Below are 19316 nucleotides of genomic sequence, written 5' to 3'. Positions count from 1 at the left end.
AGCAGCGAATAACCTAATGTTACCAGGGAGAAGAGATTGTTGGAAAAGCCCATTTCCAATTCCGCAGAAATGCCAGTTTCTGTTTTCCAATTTTCCATTTTACAGATTACCTTTTTTGCCTTTTTTCGCTTTTTTTTCCGATTTTCCAATTTCTGAGGAGAGGAAAATGGAACCTTGTGTTTAGTCTAAAGTTACAATGAGAGGCAGGTAAGATCGTAGCAGTAGCACTGACTTTTTTTCAACCCCAAACTAAAGTTTTCAAAGGGAAGGATCATTTTTGTAGCTCTGCTAGCAGAGTTGAGCTATAGTTTCCAACACCTATACTACTTCATTTGAACTATAACTCCCGCATCATAAAGTAGATATATGGTTTCCACTGAAATCCAGTACCAGAGAAGTGTGTTCTGGCATCTGCTGTTCTTCCTATTTTGTGTGTCACATGATCACACCTGGCTGACACACTCAGCAGCTGAATTTAATGAGCAGAAAACGCAAGCTGTACTGCAGTGGCAAGCACATTTTGGTCCGTGAAACAAATATTAATGGTTGCATTTTGCTTCTGTGCACTGCCTATCATCTTGGTAAGTACTAAAATGAATTTAGTACTTTAGTACTTGATAAGTACTAAAATATTTATTTGGGTTTTTTTGTAATATTTATTACTATTTTTTTTCCAAATCCCTTCCCTCTCCCCAGCCAGCCAATCACGGCGATCGGCTGTCATAGGCTTCTGCCTATGAGAGCCGATCGCTCTCTTGTCCCCCAGGGGAACACGGGTGTCCCCAGTACAGCGCTGCTGCTGATCGCAGCGCTGTACATGTAAATACACGGCGATTTCGCCTTGTAGCAGTCTTCCGAGCGCCGATCGCCGCTCGGAGACTGAAGGCAGAGCTCTGCTCCACCCACCAAGAAGGAGATGCGCGCGCAACCTGCGCACGATCTCCTGCAAACTGCGGCCCCAGGACTTTACGTTGATTGGTGTTAGGTGGTCCTGGGGCTGCCGCCGCGGCCACGCCCATCGGCGTGACGCGGTCGTCAAGCGGTTAAAGTTAGGGTAAAGTGCAGGCACCTGATTTCACCACATATGGTCTGAGCAGGTGGCAAAAAAATAACAGCTTGACATAGCTTAAATTGTACAGATGGTTTCAAAATATATTCTGGCATATATTGCCCTCCCCTTCTCCAACATGGTGCATAGTGTAACAGTGAAAAAACTCTATCAGTGCCAATCAGGGTTTTGATAATCGACCGCTGCTGAGAGAAGACACTGTCCAAAGTCCACAAACAATCAATAATTAGTGTAACATTGACACATCTTATAAACCTAAAATACTATTTTTACCCATACAAATAGTGGTGTGAATTGATTTGTGTCCAAGTTTTGTTTTTTTTGTAAACGCTTCCATGGAAGTGTAATCATTGTTGTAGCACACAAGTAGGCAATGCAGGATATAACTCCTTCCATCTTCCGGGTCTTCACTAACTTCTTTGTGGTAGTGGAATCCATTCCCTCGTCTAAAGAGGTGCTCAGGGTTGATCCAGCGAGCTCTTTCCACAGCATTTTTACTTGACCTGATGAAGGACTTGTTACCGTGAAACATGTTGTCTGTCCTATGTGCTTAATGAATTATTTTTTTTTTCATATTCTTGGAATTATTTGCTAAGGATAAGGCTTTTTTCCCCCCCAGTGATTTTGCTTATATACTTCCACCCTTGGGTGCCTCCTACCTCCTACCTTCTTCCTCGTGTAATGTGTCTTACCAACAAATTCGACCTGTCCCTGGGTAGGTGAGGGGAATGTTCAGCCAAGAAGATTACCTCACCAAATGCAATAAAATGAGAGGCTACTTCTCAGACATAATAGTTCAAAATCTATGAAAGGAGTAACTGGGGCAATTGCATCTAATGAAATTAAAGAGATTGTTGGATTTTAGCCCGATCAGTGGCCACACAGACAACTGCACTATCCAATTTCTGAGACTAGACCTACAAGAAAAGGAGTTTTGTGCAGATACTGTGCTTTGTAGATCTTTGTTGTAGAGCTTTCATGTTGCACAGTCTCCTCTCTGAAGCTGTCAAGCTGATTTGGAAGACTACAAATGACCTTCACTGACCTTGGAAAGCCCTTAGAAAGAGCTTCAGATCTTTCAAGGAGCTCTCGGCTGTAACGTAACAGCAGCCTGTAGAACTAGCAGAATAGTAATGCATGGTCTGCTTTTTTTCCTGTTTGGATATATTTTATTTATGATTTTTGTGCAAGTGGCAAATGTCAAAGTTAAAGAATTAACTAAGACATTATAAACAAAAAAAGAATAAACATTTAGGTGGTCAGTTACTTTTGCATAGCCATAGTAATAACAGTGAATCTAGCAATATAGTTATTATATGGCTGTTAGTATGTGATTCTTATTTTCTCGCTAGCAGAGCATGACTCAAGGTGCTATTGTCGTTATCATTACTATTATTGTTGTCCTTTTTTATTTATACAGTGGCATCATTATCCGAAGCACTGTAGCATAGATTAATATGGACAATAGTGGGTAAAAATCATGGACATAGTTCAGGCTTGGCACAAAAGAACCATTCAACAATAGCATGTACAGTTATTGTGCAATTTGCTGTTGCCATGGTGTGTGTGGCATCATTCAGCAACCGAGAAAAAAATCCAGGTTGTGGAATAAGTACAATGAACAGCAAATGAACGTCAATCCATAATGGCAGATGCAGAAGTCACTATGTGATTTGCCACTGAAGATAACTGCAGTGAAGTCATGTTACTATTTTCTACTTGTAAAAAAACGCAACAACAAAAATGCTAGCGGAAATGTATATAAAACATCCCTGCAGGCTCATATAAGTTTTTACATCAGTAAAAATTATTAATAAAAAAACAGCATACCCCTTCGCATAGGCTTTATTAAAGAGGAACTGTAACCAAAAATAACAACAAACAACATTGCTATATTTATAATGATTTTATGATTATGTCAGTATTTGCCCATTGTAAAATATCTCCTTATCCTGACTAACTTTCTGGAATTTATCACACATGGCAACATCTGTAGTCCTATCAGGTGAACTCTGAGGAAGGAATGTTTACTGGGAGTTTGAAAGCCAGTAGAAGATATGTCTGATCTCCCAGAAGGCTCGTGGAGGGGGGGAGGGGATAAGCCTAATCGGGAGGGCAAGTCTACATACCAATATACAGCAATGTATAGCTATAGGAAGTATTTCTGATGCTGGAACTAGGTTATTTAATAGGTTATTTAACTAAAACTGGGTATCCTGAATAATTTACTGAATTATACTCTGTGCAGTCACAGTTCCCCTTTAAGTTCTTCAACCAGCATTCAAGTTGACTGTTCATGAAGATAGAGATAGCTAGCTTGGAGCTCCAACCCTGAGATAATTCCAAACCATTTGACATTTAAAATTGGGTGGTGCCTTGCAAGCGGTGCAGAAGCTCCCCTCTTACAAAACATCTGAGGGCCAAAAAAGGAGGTGTAATAACTCAATGTAGAGGATTTATGGTGCTATGGCATCACCATCTTAAAGGGGAACTTCAGCCTAAACAAACATAGCGTCATTAAGTTACATTAGTTACGTTAATTAAAATAGGTAGGTAAAATAATCTCTTACCTACCCTGTTTTAAAAGAACAGCCAAATGTTTGTGATTTCCTGGTGGCAGCCATCTTTTTCCTGGGGGCACCCATCTTTTTGGTTGAAAGGAGGTGAAAGGGAGCATAAGACACACTTCCAACTGTCCTGTGTCCAGATCACCCCTCCCAGCTGTGCGCTAGGCTTCAAATCTCAAATTCAAGATTAACAGAAATCCCATCATGCTTTGCACAACATCAGGGGAAAAATGCCCAGGCAGTTTTCTTCTGTGCAGCTAAAAATGAGTCTTGGGTAAGAAAAACAAAGGTCTGATGCTGTGAAACTGTTAAAGAAACACCAAGCCTTTACAGTGCTGTTGAGTAGATTTTTAGTCTGGAGGTTCACTTTAATACCATCTTAATAAGAGGTAGCCAAATTGTGTCCCCACTTTAGTACCTGGGTAACTTTAGTCTTTCAGCAGATCTGTTTCTCACTCAGATCCTATCTGCCCCACATCAGCAGGATAATGAGTCAGAAAGATGCTAATGACTTAAAGAGAAACTTCGACCAAGAATTGAACTTTATCCCAATCAGTAGCTGATACCCCCTTTTACGTGAGAAATGTATTCCTTTTCACAAACAGACCATCGGGGGACGCTGTATGACTGATATTGTGGTGAAACCCCTCCCACAAGAAGCTCTGACTACCGTGGTACTTCTGGCGGTTTCCTGTCTGTGAACCTTGTTGCATTGTGGGAAATAGCTGTTTACAACTGTTTCCAACTGCCAAAAAAGCATGCAGCAGCTACATCACTTGCCAAAAGTAAAAATGTCACCATGTGATAAATGTCAGAATGTTAATCAGGGAGAGGAAAGATTTTACAATGGGCAAACACTGACTAAATCATTTATACATAATTATTGTAAAAATGAAGCACTTTTTAAATTACATTATTTTCACTGGAGTTCCTTTTTAAGATCAACCTCTTTTGAATTTACTGCTGCCAATTCCTACTGCCACTGCAACTAATAAGACACAGGAGTAGAACTAACTACTAGCATTAGGAGAAGGTTCTTCAAGCAAGATGGAAGAAGACTACTACTAGCAACTTGCAGATAGCAGATCAAGTTGGGATCAATGAAGCCAGAAGGCTTCTATGAACATTAAATAGAAAATGAAATGCTAAAACCCACATGTAGTTTATTAAGTACAATTTTAGATACAAAGCAAATAGTTAATGGGTTAGTTGTAAGACCCCTGTTGGCAATTAGGGGCACCCTGAGTGTTGGTGAATAGGGGCATCTGCCTAGCACCAACTTCCTCCGCAATGTTTAACGTCTTTAGGATCGGTATTGGCCTAGGGGAAGAGCTACATGCTGCAGCTTTTCTTTCTTCCCTGACTGCATGGTTTTACACACTGCTCATGCATATACACAGGCTCTGTATTTGAAAAACAGGGAGATATCCAGCAATGAATAGGGAAATGTTCACAAATGTGCACTTTTCCATATTCATTTCAATAAAGCCCCAAAGCATTTAATGTTCAGAAAGTGATGAGAGTCTATTATTGCTTTATAACACTATCACATTGCTGGTGTTCAGGATGCAATGACATCAAGCTAATGATAGCAGCTGCAAAAGGTTGCCTAAAATGAATTAAGACAAATTATAATCTTACAGGCTAGTAAATAGCTTCCACTGTTTGCATTATAGAGTAGATATAAGTGGAGAAACCACACAGGTTAATAAACAAGCTGTAGCTGAGCAAGTACTTGGTCCTTTGATAACTAGGGCAAAATGAAGTATATATGTGACTAAAGAGAGACTAGGATTGGTGACATGTTTGTCTGTAGAAATGTGTTTTAAAGGTACTCCTGAAACTTCCAAAAACAAGGTGAAGTCTGTGAGAATTCCTGGATGTAATATTGTAAGGAGGTGGCCAGGACAGGGGATAGAAGAGTTTCAAGTACAAAGCAAAGATTGTGGATGAGGCAATCCCCAGACATATGTGGTGGAACAAGTTTTGGCAGTGAGGGTTAGCAGTTTCAACGGGATCTTCTTTCTGTCGGTCAATGGAGATATAGGTAGAGAAGAGCATCGTCAAAGGAGCAAGAGGATAGATGGATGAGGTATGTGACTCGCTAAGCAGAGATTGTAGAAAAGCCAGTGAATTAGTTTATAGGTCACAAAGGAGAAAGCTGCCGTAGTCAAGATGGAATTTGATAAGAAATTACATATTTTGTATCATTCTTTGTTAGTAAGGGATTTAGTTTTAAAAGGGTGTTAGCAGCAGGTGGTTAATAGGGTTGCTCCTGAATTTTTGCCTAAGTAATTGTCGCATCCAAAATGCTATCTTCAAGTGAACCTCCATACTAAAAATCGACTCAGCAGCACTGAAAAGGCCTGGTGTCTCTTTAACAGTTTCACAGCATCAGAACTTTGTTTCTCTTATACAAGCCTCATTTTTAGCTGCACAGAAGAAAACTGCCCGGGCATTTTTCCCCTGGTGCTGTGCAAAGCATGATGGGAATTTTGATGTTGTTGTTCTCCTTCTGCTGTTTTGGTGCAATTTTTTTTTACAATTTGAATTTGACATTTGAAGCCTAGCGCATGCAGCTGGGAGGGGTTATCAGGACACAGGACAGTTGGAACTGTGTCTTATGCTCCCTGTCATCTCCTTTCAACCAAAAAGATGGCTGACCCCATAACAAAGATGGCAGCCTCCATAAATAACAAACATGTGCCTGTTCTTTTAAAACAGGGTGAGTAAGAGATTATATTACCTATCTATTCTAATTAACATAACTAATGTAACTTAATGACAGTATGTTTGTTTAGGCTGAAGTTCCCCTTTCACAATATGGTCAATAAAAAAAAGAATATTGTAAAAAAACGTTAACTTTCACAGAAACTTTACATTTTGTGGGAAACCACAACTTTTCATTCGCAAATATATAAACTGGGATATGTATGGGTGTGCACAACATACGCAAATGCATCAATGCATCACACTTTTTAAATGAAAAAAAAAAACTGCAAAAATAAAGGGAAAAATGTGAAAGTATTATAGAATGATTTTCAATAGCCTTTTAATTTGAGATCCAAATATTGCATTATTTTCATGAAAATATATGTAAAAATATTATCAGCCTTTTCACTCATGACTGGTTGTTAAGGAGTTAATGTCAAGCAAAACGGAGATCTCATAGTCAAATATTACCTCCACACAAGTGGCTTGGAGGGCTGAGGTTACTGGAGCATGGTCTACATTTAAATTAATTACATCCAAGCAAGTGGAAAGAGATAGTTATGATACTGTAATATCATTATAATAAAGACCCCCTCTGGCGTTTACTAGTTTAAACGATGAAATAATTCAATCACAGAGAATACAACTAAATACATTCTGGGAACAAATGGAAAGTCTTAAATGAATAATAAGGTACCAGCAGGAAATTTTGAAGCACCCCCAACTTCCTCAGAGAGGAAGGGAAAGAACGCCCCATCCATTCTTGTGTAGCCCTGATTTCCTCCATGGGTCGATAAAGCTTGAAAGCACAGAGCTATGGATGTGTCTTGACTGAACAGTGGGGTGGAGAGTCGTGATGTGAAATTAGACAAGGCGGTTTAGCTTGCTCTACAGTGAGCAGAAACTCCACTGGGCTGAACAAGAACGTTGCACAGCAGTAATCAGATTGGGACGGTTCATGATTGATATCTCTCAGCTTGATTAATCCTCTTTCAGACACTGAATCAATAATTTCTAAATCTGATCAGCCCTGTGTAAAGTTTCAATTCAGATCTCCATAATTATGTTTCCTGAGGAACCAAAAGTTGAATATACAGTAGATCTCCTCCCCAGTGAAGAGGTAGGACAATAGGAGAAAAACATGTTAAAGCGGATCCGAGATGAAAAACTACCTATAACAAGTAACTTGTCTATATACCTTATCTAAAGTTTAGATAGTTTACACAGCAAATCTAGCTTCAAATAGCTTTAATAGAAAATGGTTATTTCTTCCTGTGATACAATGACAGCAGCCATGTTGTTTATAAACATTACACAGAGGCAGGCTTATCTGAATCTTGAGCACTCAGCCTGCGAAAAAAAACGTATCTCCCCTCCTCCCCTCTGCCTCTGAAATCAATGGCTAGTAACACCTCCTCCTCCTCCTGCCCAGACTGAGCTCCCATGAGCCCTTGCTACTGTCAAGGCTCTCTGAAAACCTGTGGGCGTGGTTTATTTAGTTTATAGGGAATTTGAGTATTAAAACAAAAACAAAAAAGTATTTGGCTTGAGGAATGCCCTATAAACAATAGGAAAGGAACACAATTATGCAATGAGTAAAAGTTGACCTCGTATCCACTTTAAGTACAACAAATGGAAGAGCAACAAGAGAGCATTTGTTTTGGGGCTTTTCACATCTCTGCAACTGGTCAGTTTAAGTGCAGCCTCCATTTGGAAGCGCTGCCAGTTTTCCTCCTGTTGTACAAAAATTAAAGTCTATTTGTTGCTAGCTGCATTCATGTGTATCAGTTTGCATTCAATGTATCTAGATTAGGGTTGGGTGCATAGAGTGCATCTGATTTGTATTCAAGGTGTGTATTTAAGTCCCTGGGGGCAATTTTTTGCTGTTCCTTAAAAAATGTGTAGACCATTTGTGGCTAGCAGCCCCAGGTTTAAACTATGTTTTAATTGTTGGCTAGTGGTTAGGTCTCTTCCCTGAGGGCACGTCAATGTCGTGGAAGAGTGTAGTACTGAACAATCTGCGAGCAAATTGTTTCTGGAAGCTAATGTCCTCCATTTGCCGCAACTGTTTTGAATGCAAGTTGTGTAATCTACCCGTGTCTTTGGGCATCTATGCAACTGGTCAATTCGGATGCAGCCTCCATTTGGAAGTGCTGCCGATTTCCTCCTGTTGTACAAAAAATGGAAGACTGAACATTAAAAAAAAATGGTTAAAATAAATATTATAATTTTTGCTGATGATTTATTAATTTAATAATTTAATCGAATTAGAGTGGTTAACACCCTCGCCTTGCAGCACTGGGTCCCCAGTTTGCATCCCAGCCAGGGCACTATCTTCACAGAGTTTGTATGTTCTCCCCGTGTCTGCGTGGATTTCCTCCGGGCACACAGATTTCCTACCACATCCCAAAAACATACAGATAAGCTAACTGGCTTCCCCATAAAAAATGGCCCTAGACTACTAAACTTCAATACACAAAACTAAACAATACATACATAGAACATAGGAGATCAGTTGAAAAGGGCGCCTGAGCTGCCTGTATGAAAAGGGCGCCTTTTCATACAGGCAGCTATTATTTCTGCAAATAATTTCTGCAAATATCGGCTACAAGGTGGTGAAAAGGGCGCCCGAGTTTTGATATAGGCTACAAGTAGGCTCCCCTTTGTAGCCCATACTTTTTTCGGCTACAAGGTTTTTGGCTACAAAAGGGTGCCCTTTGTAGGCCATATTTTTTATTCGGCTACAAGGTTTTCGGCTACAAAAGTGTACCCTACTGTAGCCCATATCTTTTATTCAGCTACAAGGTTTTCGGGTACAAGGTTTTTGATTCTGCTACAAAAGGGCACCCTTTTATAGCAGAGGTTTTTGATTTGGGGGTACAGGGGGGTTAGGATTAGGCAACACAAGGGGGGTCTTAGTGTTAGGCACCACCTGGGGGGGTCTTAGGGTTAGGCACCACCAGGTGAGTCTTAGGGTTAGGCACCGCCTGGGGGGTCTTAGGGTTAGACACCACCAGGGGTGTCTTAGGGTTAGGCACCACCAGGAGAGTCTTAGGGTTAGCACCATCTGGGGGGTCTTAGGGTTAGGCACCACCAGGGGAGTCTTAGGGTTAGGCACCACCTGGTAGGGTCTTAGGGTTAGGCACCACCAGGGGGGGGGGGGTTAGGCTTAGGTGAGGGTTCCGTGTGAGAGTAGGGAGAAGTTAGGTTATAGTAATCACCAGGTAGGGGTTAGGGTTAGGCACCATCAGGGGTGGGTTCTGTGTGAGAGTAGGGAGAAGTTAGGTAATAGTAATCACTTTTCTCAGCTATATCTAGAGCCCTTTTATAGCCCAACAATTTTTGCCTATAAGAGCATCCTTTTTATAAACTAAAACTAGCTTTTTCAGCTACATCAGGCACCCTTTGAAGCTGAATTTGGCATCTATGGGCTATACCAGGTGCCCTTTGTAGCAGAATTTGACATATATGGGCTACATCAGGCACCCTTTGTAGCCGAATTTGGCATATATGGGCTACACCAGACGCCCTTTTTGTAGCCGAATTTGACATATATGGGCTACACTAGGCGCCCTTTTTTGTAGCCAAATTTGACATATATGGGCTACACCAGGCGCCCTTTTTGTAGCCGAATTTGACATATATGGGCTACACCAGGTGCCCTTTGTAGCAGAATTTGACATATATGGGCTACATCAGGCGCCATTTGTAGCCGAATTTGGCATATATCGGCAACATCAGGCGCCCTTTTTGTAGCCGAATTTGACATATATGGGCTACACTAGGCGCCCTTTTTTGTAGCCAAATTTGACATATATGGGCTACACCAGGCGCCCTTTTTGTAGCCGAATTTGACATATATGGGCTACACCAGGTGCCCTTTGTAGCAGAATTTGACATATATGGGCTACATCAGGCGCCCTTTGTAGCCGAATTTGGCATATATCGGCAACATCAGGCGCCCTTTTTGTAGCCGAATTTGACATATATGGGCTACACTAGGCGCCCTTTTTGTAGCCGAATTTGACATATATGGGCTACACCAGACGCCCTTTTTGTAGCCGAATTTGACATATATGGGCTACACCAGACGCCCTTTTTGTAGCCGAATTTGACATATAAGGGCTACACAAGGTGCCCTTTTTTCCAGGTGCTCTTTTAAAATAGACGAAAACATAGACATATGAGTATGGTAGGGATTAGATTGTGAGCCACTCTGAGGGACAGTTAACAGAAGATTTCAGCACTATATAAATATATAATATTAATAATACCATTATGAAGGAATGTGATAGATGGCAATAATGGAGTACAGAAGGTTAATATCAAAAATATTTTCCTATTTTCCAGTTACATCCTGCGGGGATCTTCCAGTTCCACCCAATGGGAAAAAAATTGGAACTCAGACAACATTTGGCTCTACTGCCATATTCACCTGTGACACTGGATACATGCTGGTGGGATCAGTTGTCAGAGAGTGTTTATCTTCCGGGCTGTGGAGTGGGACAGAAACCAGATGTTTAGGTGAGTAATCATTTTTGTTATGGAAAATATAGTTTGTTTACACCCTAGTGATGTTTCTTTGTACGGCTCTGTGTTTTGCTGTACAGCTGGTGCTACTGTGTCACCTATCCCAGGTCCTGGTATTCAAGAACTACCTTAGCATTTAGATTTTTCTAGTTGACTGGCTAGAATGAAATCTGCTCCTGTGCGTGTGTATAATCATTGCTTGTTTAGTGTTAGGAAGACATGCATTATATTCCAAGAACACAATCACTTCCGTCTACTTGATGCCAACACATATTTTTTCACTTAAAGTGGTCTGAAACTCAGACATAACATTCAATAAAAATGTGTTTTCCTACTTTTTATTACTCATACGGTTATCATATTTGTTTTTGTGCATAAGTAATAGTGTCTGTTTACAAATTACAAATTTCCAAAGTGTAGTTTATCGTGCCCTGAAACCTGCCATTACATTTTATTCAAACTGCTTTTTATTATATATTAACATCTTCTAATTAGCTGTTTTGAGCTGTTTGTGTGCTTGAAGCAGAGAGAGCTTCACAGAGAGCTCCTTTTCACTTGTTACTTGTTACACTTTGTTTACACACATGTATCAACATTGGAATGCAAACAAAGATACTGTTATCTCCAGTTTGGATGCAGATGTGAAGCTGAAAAGCAGGACAAAGTGCTTTGTTCAACCATTTCAGTGATGTTCTGATAAAATAAAATTCTGGGATAGTAGCTTTCAAGCTGTGAGGAATCTTTTAGAGCAAAGTAAAAATGCTGACTTTCAGACCACTTTAAGATATTGATTTAAAGTGTACTAACAGTTTGGCATAAAATACAATAAAAACTTGCTACATTTTTTTTTATTGCCTATACAGTTTTCCTACTCAATTTTGTTCCAAAGAAATGTCATCTGTGTGAAAATGACAAGTCCATCAAGCTCGCAGTACAGCAGTGTTAGTAACATACATTGCAAACATACAGTATGTTATTATCAAGTTTATTCAAAAAGTTCTGCTTAATGTCACTAAATACTGCAAGGAGAAAAAAAACTCTCTACTTAGTTTATTTTTAAAGCAAAGGGAAACACATTCTATTAACAGTTAATAACTTTTTTTTTTCAATAGCAAATAATTGTTTGTCTCTACTAATTTGTTTTAGTAAATAGGGAAACTTGAGTATACTCCTACTTTAAAATAATCATAAAATATCAAATTATTTGGTTTACTATTCAGCATATACTAAATCTATAACAATAGGTTTAAATTATTTCAATAGCATAAAATTAACTTGAATTTAGTTGCATCTGCATGTGTAAATATCTTACTCATGGGTTTATATTTCAGCTGGTCATTGTGGGACACCAGAATTAATTGTAAATGGTCAAGTAATTGGAGAGAATTATGGGTATCGGGACACTGTTGTTTACCAATGCAGCCCTGGTTTCCGTTTAATCGGTTCTTCAGTGCGAATTTGCCAGCAAGATCACAACTGGTCTGGACAACTTCCTTCCTGCGTGCGTAAGTGAACTTCTTACTAATACACAATTGTCTTTGGTCTACAATCAATCATGGGCAATTACTACAGGTGATATGAAATTGGACTGTGATCATGTCCAACATGTATGTTAACATGTTTTGCTTACTTTGCACTTCAACACCTGAACCGAGTACAATTATTTAAAATAAACACATGATGTACTTTCAAATTAATATTTCATACTTACCTCTCCACCAGTTCCTCTCAGAAGCTCACCATTTTTTTCTAATGTTCCTTCCTTCTGAAAGCCTTAGGTCCCTTTACCACTCTATCAGTGGCTGTCAATTATGACTGAAAGGACAACTGATGAGCAAGGTAATGTCCATGTTTTCCTATGGCTCAAGTGGGTGATATTACAGTTTAACAGAGTGATGACCCCAGAAGCTCTTATGAGGTCATCACCATTTTTAAACTAGAGGGCAGAAAATTCCATCGATCACAGTGGATGAACAGGACATGGGAGAGGAGAAAAAGATTGATAAGTAGACTACGTGCAAAATAAGTATGACGTGTGTATGTTTTCTCAGGTTCAGGTGTGCTGTAATGCTGAACATAATAATGGGGGAAAATAAATAATAGAACACAGTTAATTCCCTTTAAAACCTAATTTTCAGGCAAGTAACAGAAAAATCCATGTGTATCGTAACAGGTCCCTAGCTACTGTATCACACTTCAGTTGTAATGATGTAGCCAAAAGTCTTTACTGATCCATTTTTTATGTGGTTACATGAGAGAGCGTTCCCCTGTTCTTAATTTACGTGATGCCATCTGGGAGGAGGCACTGAGGATGCAACCGATAGGCAGTGCCCGCATCTTCTTCTGGCTTGGAATGTGGCCAGGTGTTTAGGCTAAAGCATATTGTCCACAACACTGGAGCTTAAAAGTGTCTATTGACTACTGTAGATATACTCAGCTCCCATCATGCTTTGCGATATACCAACATAGTGTATGGCTACCAACACTCACCGTATCATCCCTCTTTGGCTAATCAAAACCTGTATGTTCCACCAGCTTTCCACTACCTACTGTAGGCGACAGGAACATAGGAAAAAAAGTAATTTATAGCACATTTTACTCTGGGAGAAATGTACTTTTTATTTATATGTTTTCATGTATTGTACGTTTTACAATTTTTTTTGCGATTGTGGCCTATTAAATAGAGCTATTAGAATAGAGCTATTAGAATGGTTCCTAACTGGTTAATAAAAAAAAATGTATACAGTGCTGGCCTGCACATATATTATACATTATTTCAATTTATTGTATCATGCTGTACAACTGAAGACATGGTATGGTAGCATTTATATCATATTATGTTAGATTAAATTACATTACATAGATATTACATTATATTTCTACATTATATTATTATATTGGGACTCTGATGTTCATCGTGTTTAGAGTTGTCATTTTGTGCAGATGATCAGTTTTTCATCTTATTTGGACTTCTCTGGAGATATTTTGCTTGTAGACTGCAACAGCTGTCTCATGAAAGTATTCATGAGGAGAGATTCTGAGGAGACCATTCACCCAATAAATCCTCACTGACACTGATCACTGTCAGCCAAAAAAACACTCCTCGACACTATTTATTCTTTATTCCAGTGCTGGGGAAAAAATAGGCATGTTCAAGAAAGCAAGATTATAAGAAAGCAAAATAAACACTTTGATGTGAATTTATTTAGCTAAAAAGACATACAAAATTGTAAGAAGGGTAGCTTGAGTAGTGATAATAGTAATCTGCTACTTGCGATTACGCAAAATTTCCCATACATTTTTGCAATTACAGCCATATGTTATTATGATTTGAACATTCGACTGATTTCATGTAATCCGTTCATAATTTCTCCTAATTTTCACATAATTTTCGCAGCATTTTGTGCCGACTTAAAGAGGGCGTGTCACCATAAAAATCACATTTCAACAGCAACTGGTCTGAGTGTATTAAATGATAATGATGCTAATCCTGCATTCAAAACTTTCAAAACTTTTTCTGCTGTTATGATTTGGAGTTTTCACATACTTAAGGAGCACTGGCCCTTTAGTAGTCAGTGCCAAACAGTTGCATGCTGTGGGTTCTTTTTATATACATAATATATTCCTCCTCTTGCATTTATTTCCCTGCTAGCTGCTCATCTGAAACACGATCCCCTGCTCACTTGTGTTTACAAGCAAGGCTGAGGTGACTAAGCGATTGGAGTAGAAAAGAAAAAAAGTAAAGGGCAGAAATGACATCAGGATTTAGCCTAAACTGTGGGCAAAAGACATGGCCCCCACCAGGAACAGAATTATCTTCATTTGCTATATAAAATTCACTGAAATCAAAATGAGGACAGTACAATACATGTGTTTTGTAAGTAGATCAAGTATTCATCTACTTATATATGTATTTTTTTTCCCTTGCATAGTACGGCTAATCCTACTTCTTTAAGTGGATGATGGCAAAGCTACTGTCATTAAAATGACTACATATGTTAAGGGGACCGGTGGAAACAAGGGGAAAAAATGATTTAAAAAAATGCAAAAGGGAAATGTTTTTAAATTCAGAAAAATTTCAGTTAAATAAACATGGTTTTTGCAATTTTAAAATAGATTTTCTCTAGGTCTTTTTGAAAAAAATTTTTTTGTACTGTTCCCACTATTTAATTTAACATACATCACATCTTTGGTGATCATAGCATGTAAGGGGGCTTTGCTATTAACCGCAAAAGTCATCAAGACTTGCAAAAAGTACGCAAAATTACAGTTCCTGATTACATTTACAAAGAAATGAATTACGATTTTACACAAAATTTTCATAATTGCAAATTACGATGCAAAATTACAATTATGCAAAATTTGTGCTCCTCACTAAACTTGAGTTAAATCATCACAGTAAAACAAAAAGCATCCAGAAAATATGTTGATACTTCCAGGAACTTTTTTTTTTTTAAAGAAAACCGGAACTGAAAATTAAAAGTCAAAATAAGGATACACAAAGTCATACTTAACGTCCATGTAGTCTACTCCTCAGTGTCTTTCTCCTGTCCCGTGTCCGGTTTTTTCACTGTGAACAAGGGAATTTTTCGTCCTCCATTTCGAAAATGGCCATTACCCATAACCGCTTTCTGGTCAGCACACAGTTAAACTGTAACATCACCCACTTGAGCCATAGGGAAACATGGACATTACCTGGTACATTAGTTTTCCTCTCAGCTATAACTGACAGCAACTGATATTTTACTGACAGCAACTGATTTATTTCAGATCTGACAAAATATTGTCAGAACTGGAAGGGATTATTGTCAGAAGAAAATGGGGAGCTTCTGAGAGGAACTGATGGCAAGGTAACTATGTAATGTTCATTTGAAGTTACCTCATGTGTTTATTTTAAATATTTTTACTCAGTACAGGTTCTCTTTAAGCTTAGCAAGATTGAGGCCTAACACCCACTACAGATCGCTGATCGCAGTTGAAATCGCTCAGCGTTTTTGCTAAAAATTTGTAATGCGATTCCCAGTGGTTTTGTAGAGCTTTTAGCACTAGCAAATAGTAAAAGTAATTGCGATTAGCTATTATCATTAGCAATTTAAAGGAGTTATTTCGCGAAAAAAGTAGGCAGTTAAAAAATGTGACAGATGACAAGTTTTGGGCCAGTCCATCTTTTTAAGCGGGATTCTCAGGGCTTTCTTTGTTTTCAACAGCATTTCCTGAACAACAGTTGCAAAATCTAACTGACATAATAGTGTGCAAGTGATTAGGGAGGCCGGCTGGTATCTTGCTATTTTGGCAGTTAAACTGCTGTTCAGGAAATGCTGTTAAAAACAAAGAAAGCCCTGAGAATACCCCTTAAAAAGATGGACTGGCCCAAAACGTGTCATCTGTCACATTTTTTAACTGCCTACTTTTTTCGCAAAAGATCCCCTTTAAAGAGACTCAGAGCTCAAAATAGTAAAAAGATTTATACATACCTGGGGCTTCCTGCAGCCCCAACCGCTCGGATCGCTCCCACGCTGCCATACTCTGCTACCCGCAGCTTCAGGAGAAGTGCGCCCTCTATGTATCTCCAGCAGCTGCTATAGAGATACGCAAAGAGCGCACTTCTTATGTGCAGACTGGAGCCGACTGATGTAAGTGATGGGACCCGGTTCCCAGAGTTGCGGGCAGCGGAGTACGGGGGTGTGGGAGAGATCTATGCTGATAGGGCTAGAGGAAGCCCCAGGTATGTATAAATCTTTTTACTATTTTGAGCTCTGGTACACTTTAAGTTTTCAAGTCCTGCAAGGAATTTTGGGTAAGCTGGTGGTTTCTGGGTAGAACAAGCGCTGAAACATTGCTTTGAAGTCACTATGAATAGAGATTGAAAGGTGATTTTGTAGCGATCCGATGCTTAACATTGAATCACAATCACTAGCAAAATAGTGCAGGTAACTGCAATTGCAATTTCTCCAAATCACAATTTGTGATTGATTTGTAAGCCTCTGATTTGCTGACTGCAATCCTGTGATCATTTCTTTCACCTGTGTAAGCTAATCCTACTGGAGGTAAGGAGATGTAGTGTAAAACACTAAAAAGAAAAAAGCACAGAGACAACTGGAGCCCAGATAGTGCAGTATGTTGCAAAAAAATTGAATGTATGAAAATTATATGTGAGAATACTCACAAAGGTGGGTTGCACAAGGGGCAGCCAACCACTTCAGGCAGGTGGAGTGCACAACCCCGACTCCACTCGGGTACACCAGGGATCCTGGGAAAGGTCGCTCTCTTGAAAAAAACAACTAAACTCTGAACGCCCGTTAGGTGGTGAAACACCACTCGAGGTTAGGTGTAAGGAACTCCCTTCATGGGGAAGGGGGTGGGACGGCGAAGGGGTTGAGGCACAAAGAAGGGGTGAAGAGGCGCCCAATGTATATAAAATATTGCAGTGGCACTTTACTTGGCCTGAGGAAGTGGGCAGATCCCACGAAACGCGTTGCCTGTGATTTAGACTAATAAACAATTCATTTTGCATGAAGTTGTCGTCTTTGAGGTAAGCCACCTCATCTTGTTTACATTTTATTGTTTTTAGAATATTTTATATACATTGGGCTTCACCCCTTCTTTGCTACTGGAGGTAAGACCAGACCAGACCAGTAATCACAAGTATTAAAGGCTTACAAACTGGTCTTGTGATTCTTCACAAACTCTCTGTAGGAGTATTTATGTAGAAAAAATGTCCATCTGTAATCTCGCCATGATTGCATTTACTTTGCTGCATCTTTTGTGTGCCTCCTAATGGGCGCACTCCGTGCCTGTGTGTTGTCCGATAGCCGTACTACGTTTGTTTGTGTCAACCAAATTGTAGCTGTATGTTGTTTGTACTATTTCTATTGTAGACGCGCAGTGGAAGATGTTTTCTAAATCAATAATAAAAATGTATTTCAGATCTGCTGTATTTTGATGCAGTCACTCAAACCTTTCATTGGCTTTGTTTAGTTCTATTCATGGTAATTCAAAAAGAGAAAGAGAGGTGGCCAGGAGACCACAGGGAACAACATGTTACCTTATCGATAATCTTTAAACAAGAATAAATCTCTGTCAGACAAGATTTTTTTCCCGAATCTTGCGGACGAGAGTAAGAATAGAGCAGGGAAAGTAATTGCTCGTGGGTCAGTGCTAACAGCAGCAAAGGTGACTGCCATGTTTCTCAACATCCAATTATAGAAAATGCACACAATAACAGCTATGCTGAGCAGCCAGGAAATAGGTAATAGGTACCTGCGACCGTGACATATTACATGTCTTACAACGAGCGGGGCTTCTCCAAACCAATCTTCAAGTGCAACTTATGGCAGACCACATGGATTGTGTATGAAACAGTGACTGCAATTTTATTGTGCATTGTGTTTGCTTGAATGCTGTTTTACATTGTACATATTATGTAAGAAAAAAAAAAAACCTTTGCGTAAAGGAGGAGGGGGAGATGGGAATATGAAGGAGAAAAAAGTGTATTAAAGGGACACCGAGCAGTGCGGAAACTATGGAAAGATGCATATAATTTTAAAGCTCTCTTTCTCCTCTTTCCAATGATATATAAACCACCGCCCTACACCTTTTAGTTTTCGCTATTTTTGCGATTTAAATTGCCGCGGCCGCGATTTCGATCACGAAAATAGAGAAAACTAAAAGGCGTAGGGCTGCGGTTTGGGTGTCGCCAGAAAGAGGAGAAAGAGAGCTTGAAAATGATATCCATCTTTCCATAGTTACATTGTATTACACAGGGCAACTTTTTCTCAAAGTCAGCAGCTCCATTCAGCAGAAAAAGTCGCCCTGTGTAATACAATGGCGACACCTAAACCGCGGCCCTACGCCTTTTAGTTTTCTCTATTTTCGCGATCGAAATTGCGGCTGCGGCAATTTCAATTGCAAAAATAGCGAAAACTAAAAGGTGTAGGGCGACAGTTTATATATAATTGGAAAGAGGAGAAAGAGAGCTTTCAAATGATATGCATCTTTCCATAGTTTCTGCACTGCTCGGTGTCTCTTTAAAGCATGAGGGTCATCCATACTATCTCAGGAAAAAAAAACACATATATAAGTAGATAAATACTTTTCTACATACATAACATATGTATTGTACTGTCCACATTTTGATTTCTGTGAATTTTTTTTATCTTCTATATATATAAAATCGGATGTGTGTGTGTGTGTGTGTGTGTGTGTGTGTGTGTGTGTGTGTGTATGTATGTGCCGCGATCACTCGAAAATGGCTTGACCGATTTGAACAAAACTTGGTACACAGATCCCTTACTACCTGGGATGATAGGTTCTGGGGGTCTCGCGGCCCCCCTGCACACCTGGGCGGAGCTACAAACAGAAAATCAGATTTCACCCATTCAAGTCAATGGAAAAAATGTAAAAGGCTGCCATTCTCACAGTAATCAAGCCACAGTCCC

General features: G+C 39.4%; 1 protein-coding gene across 1 annotated transcript in view; it reads left to right on the top strand.

The window, feature by feature from the left end:
* Positions 1-19316, top strand: part of CSMD3 (CUB and Sushi multiple domains 3) — a 1539978-nt gene that overhangs the window by 1391138 nt on the left and 129524 nt on the right. The window contains exons 54-55 of the mRNA XM_068237930.1: positions 10699-10872; positions 12210-12383. Coding sequence (XP_068094031.1) covers positions 10699-10872; positions 12210-12383 — 348 coding nt within the window. The remainder of the gene's footprint in view (positions 1-10698; positions 10873-12209; positions 12384-19316) is intronic.

The sequence above is a fragment of the Hyperolius riggenbachi genome, chromosome 5 (genome assembly GCF_040937935.1).
Source record: "Hyperolius riggenbachi isolate aHypRig1 chromosome 5, aHypRig1.pri, whole genome shotgun sequence".
Lineage (NCBI taxonomy): Eukaryota > Metazoa > Chordata > Amphibia > Anura > Hyperoliidae > Hyperolius > Hyperolius riggenbachi.
This window is presented reverse-complemented; position numbering and strand designations above follow the sequence as displayed.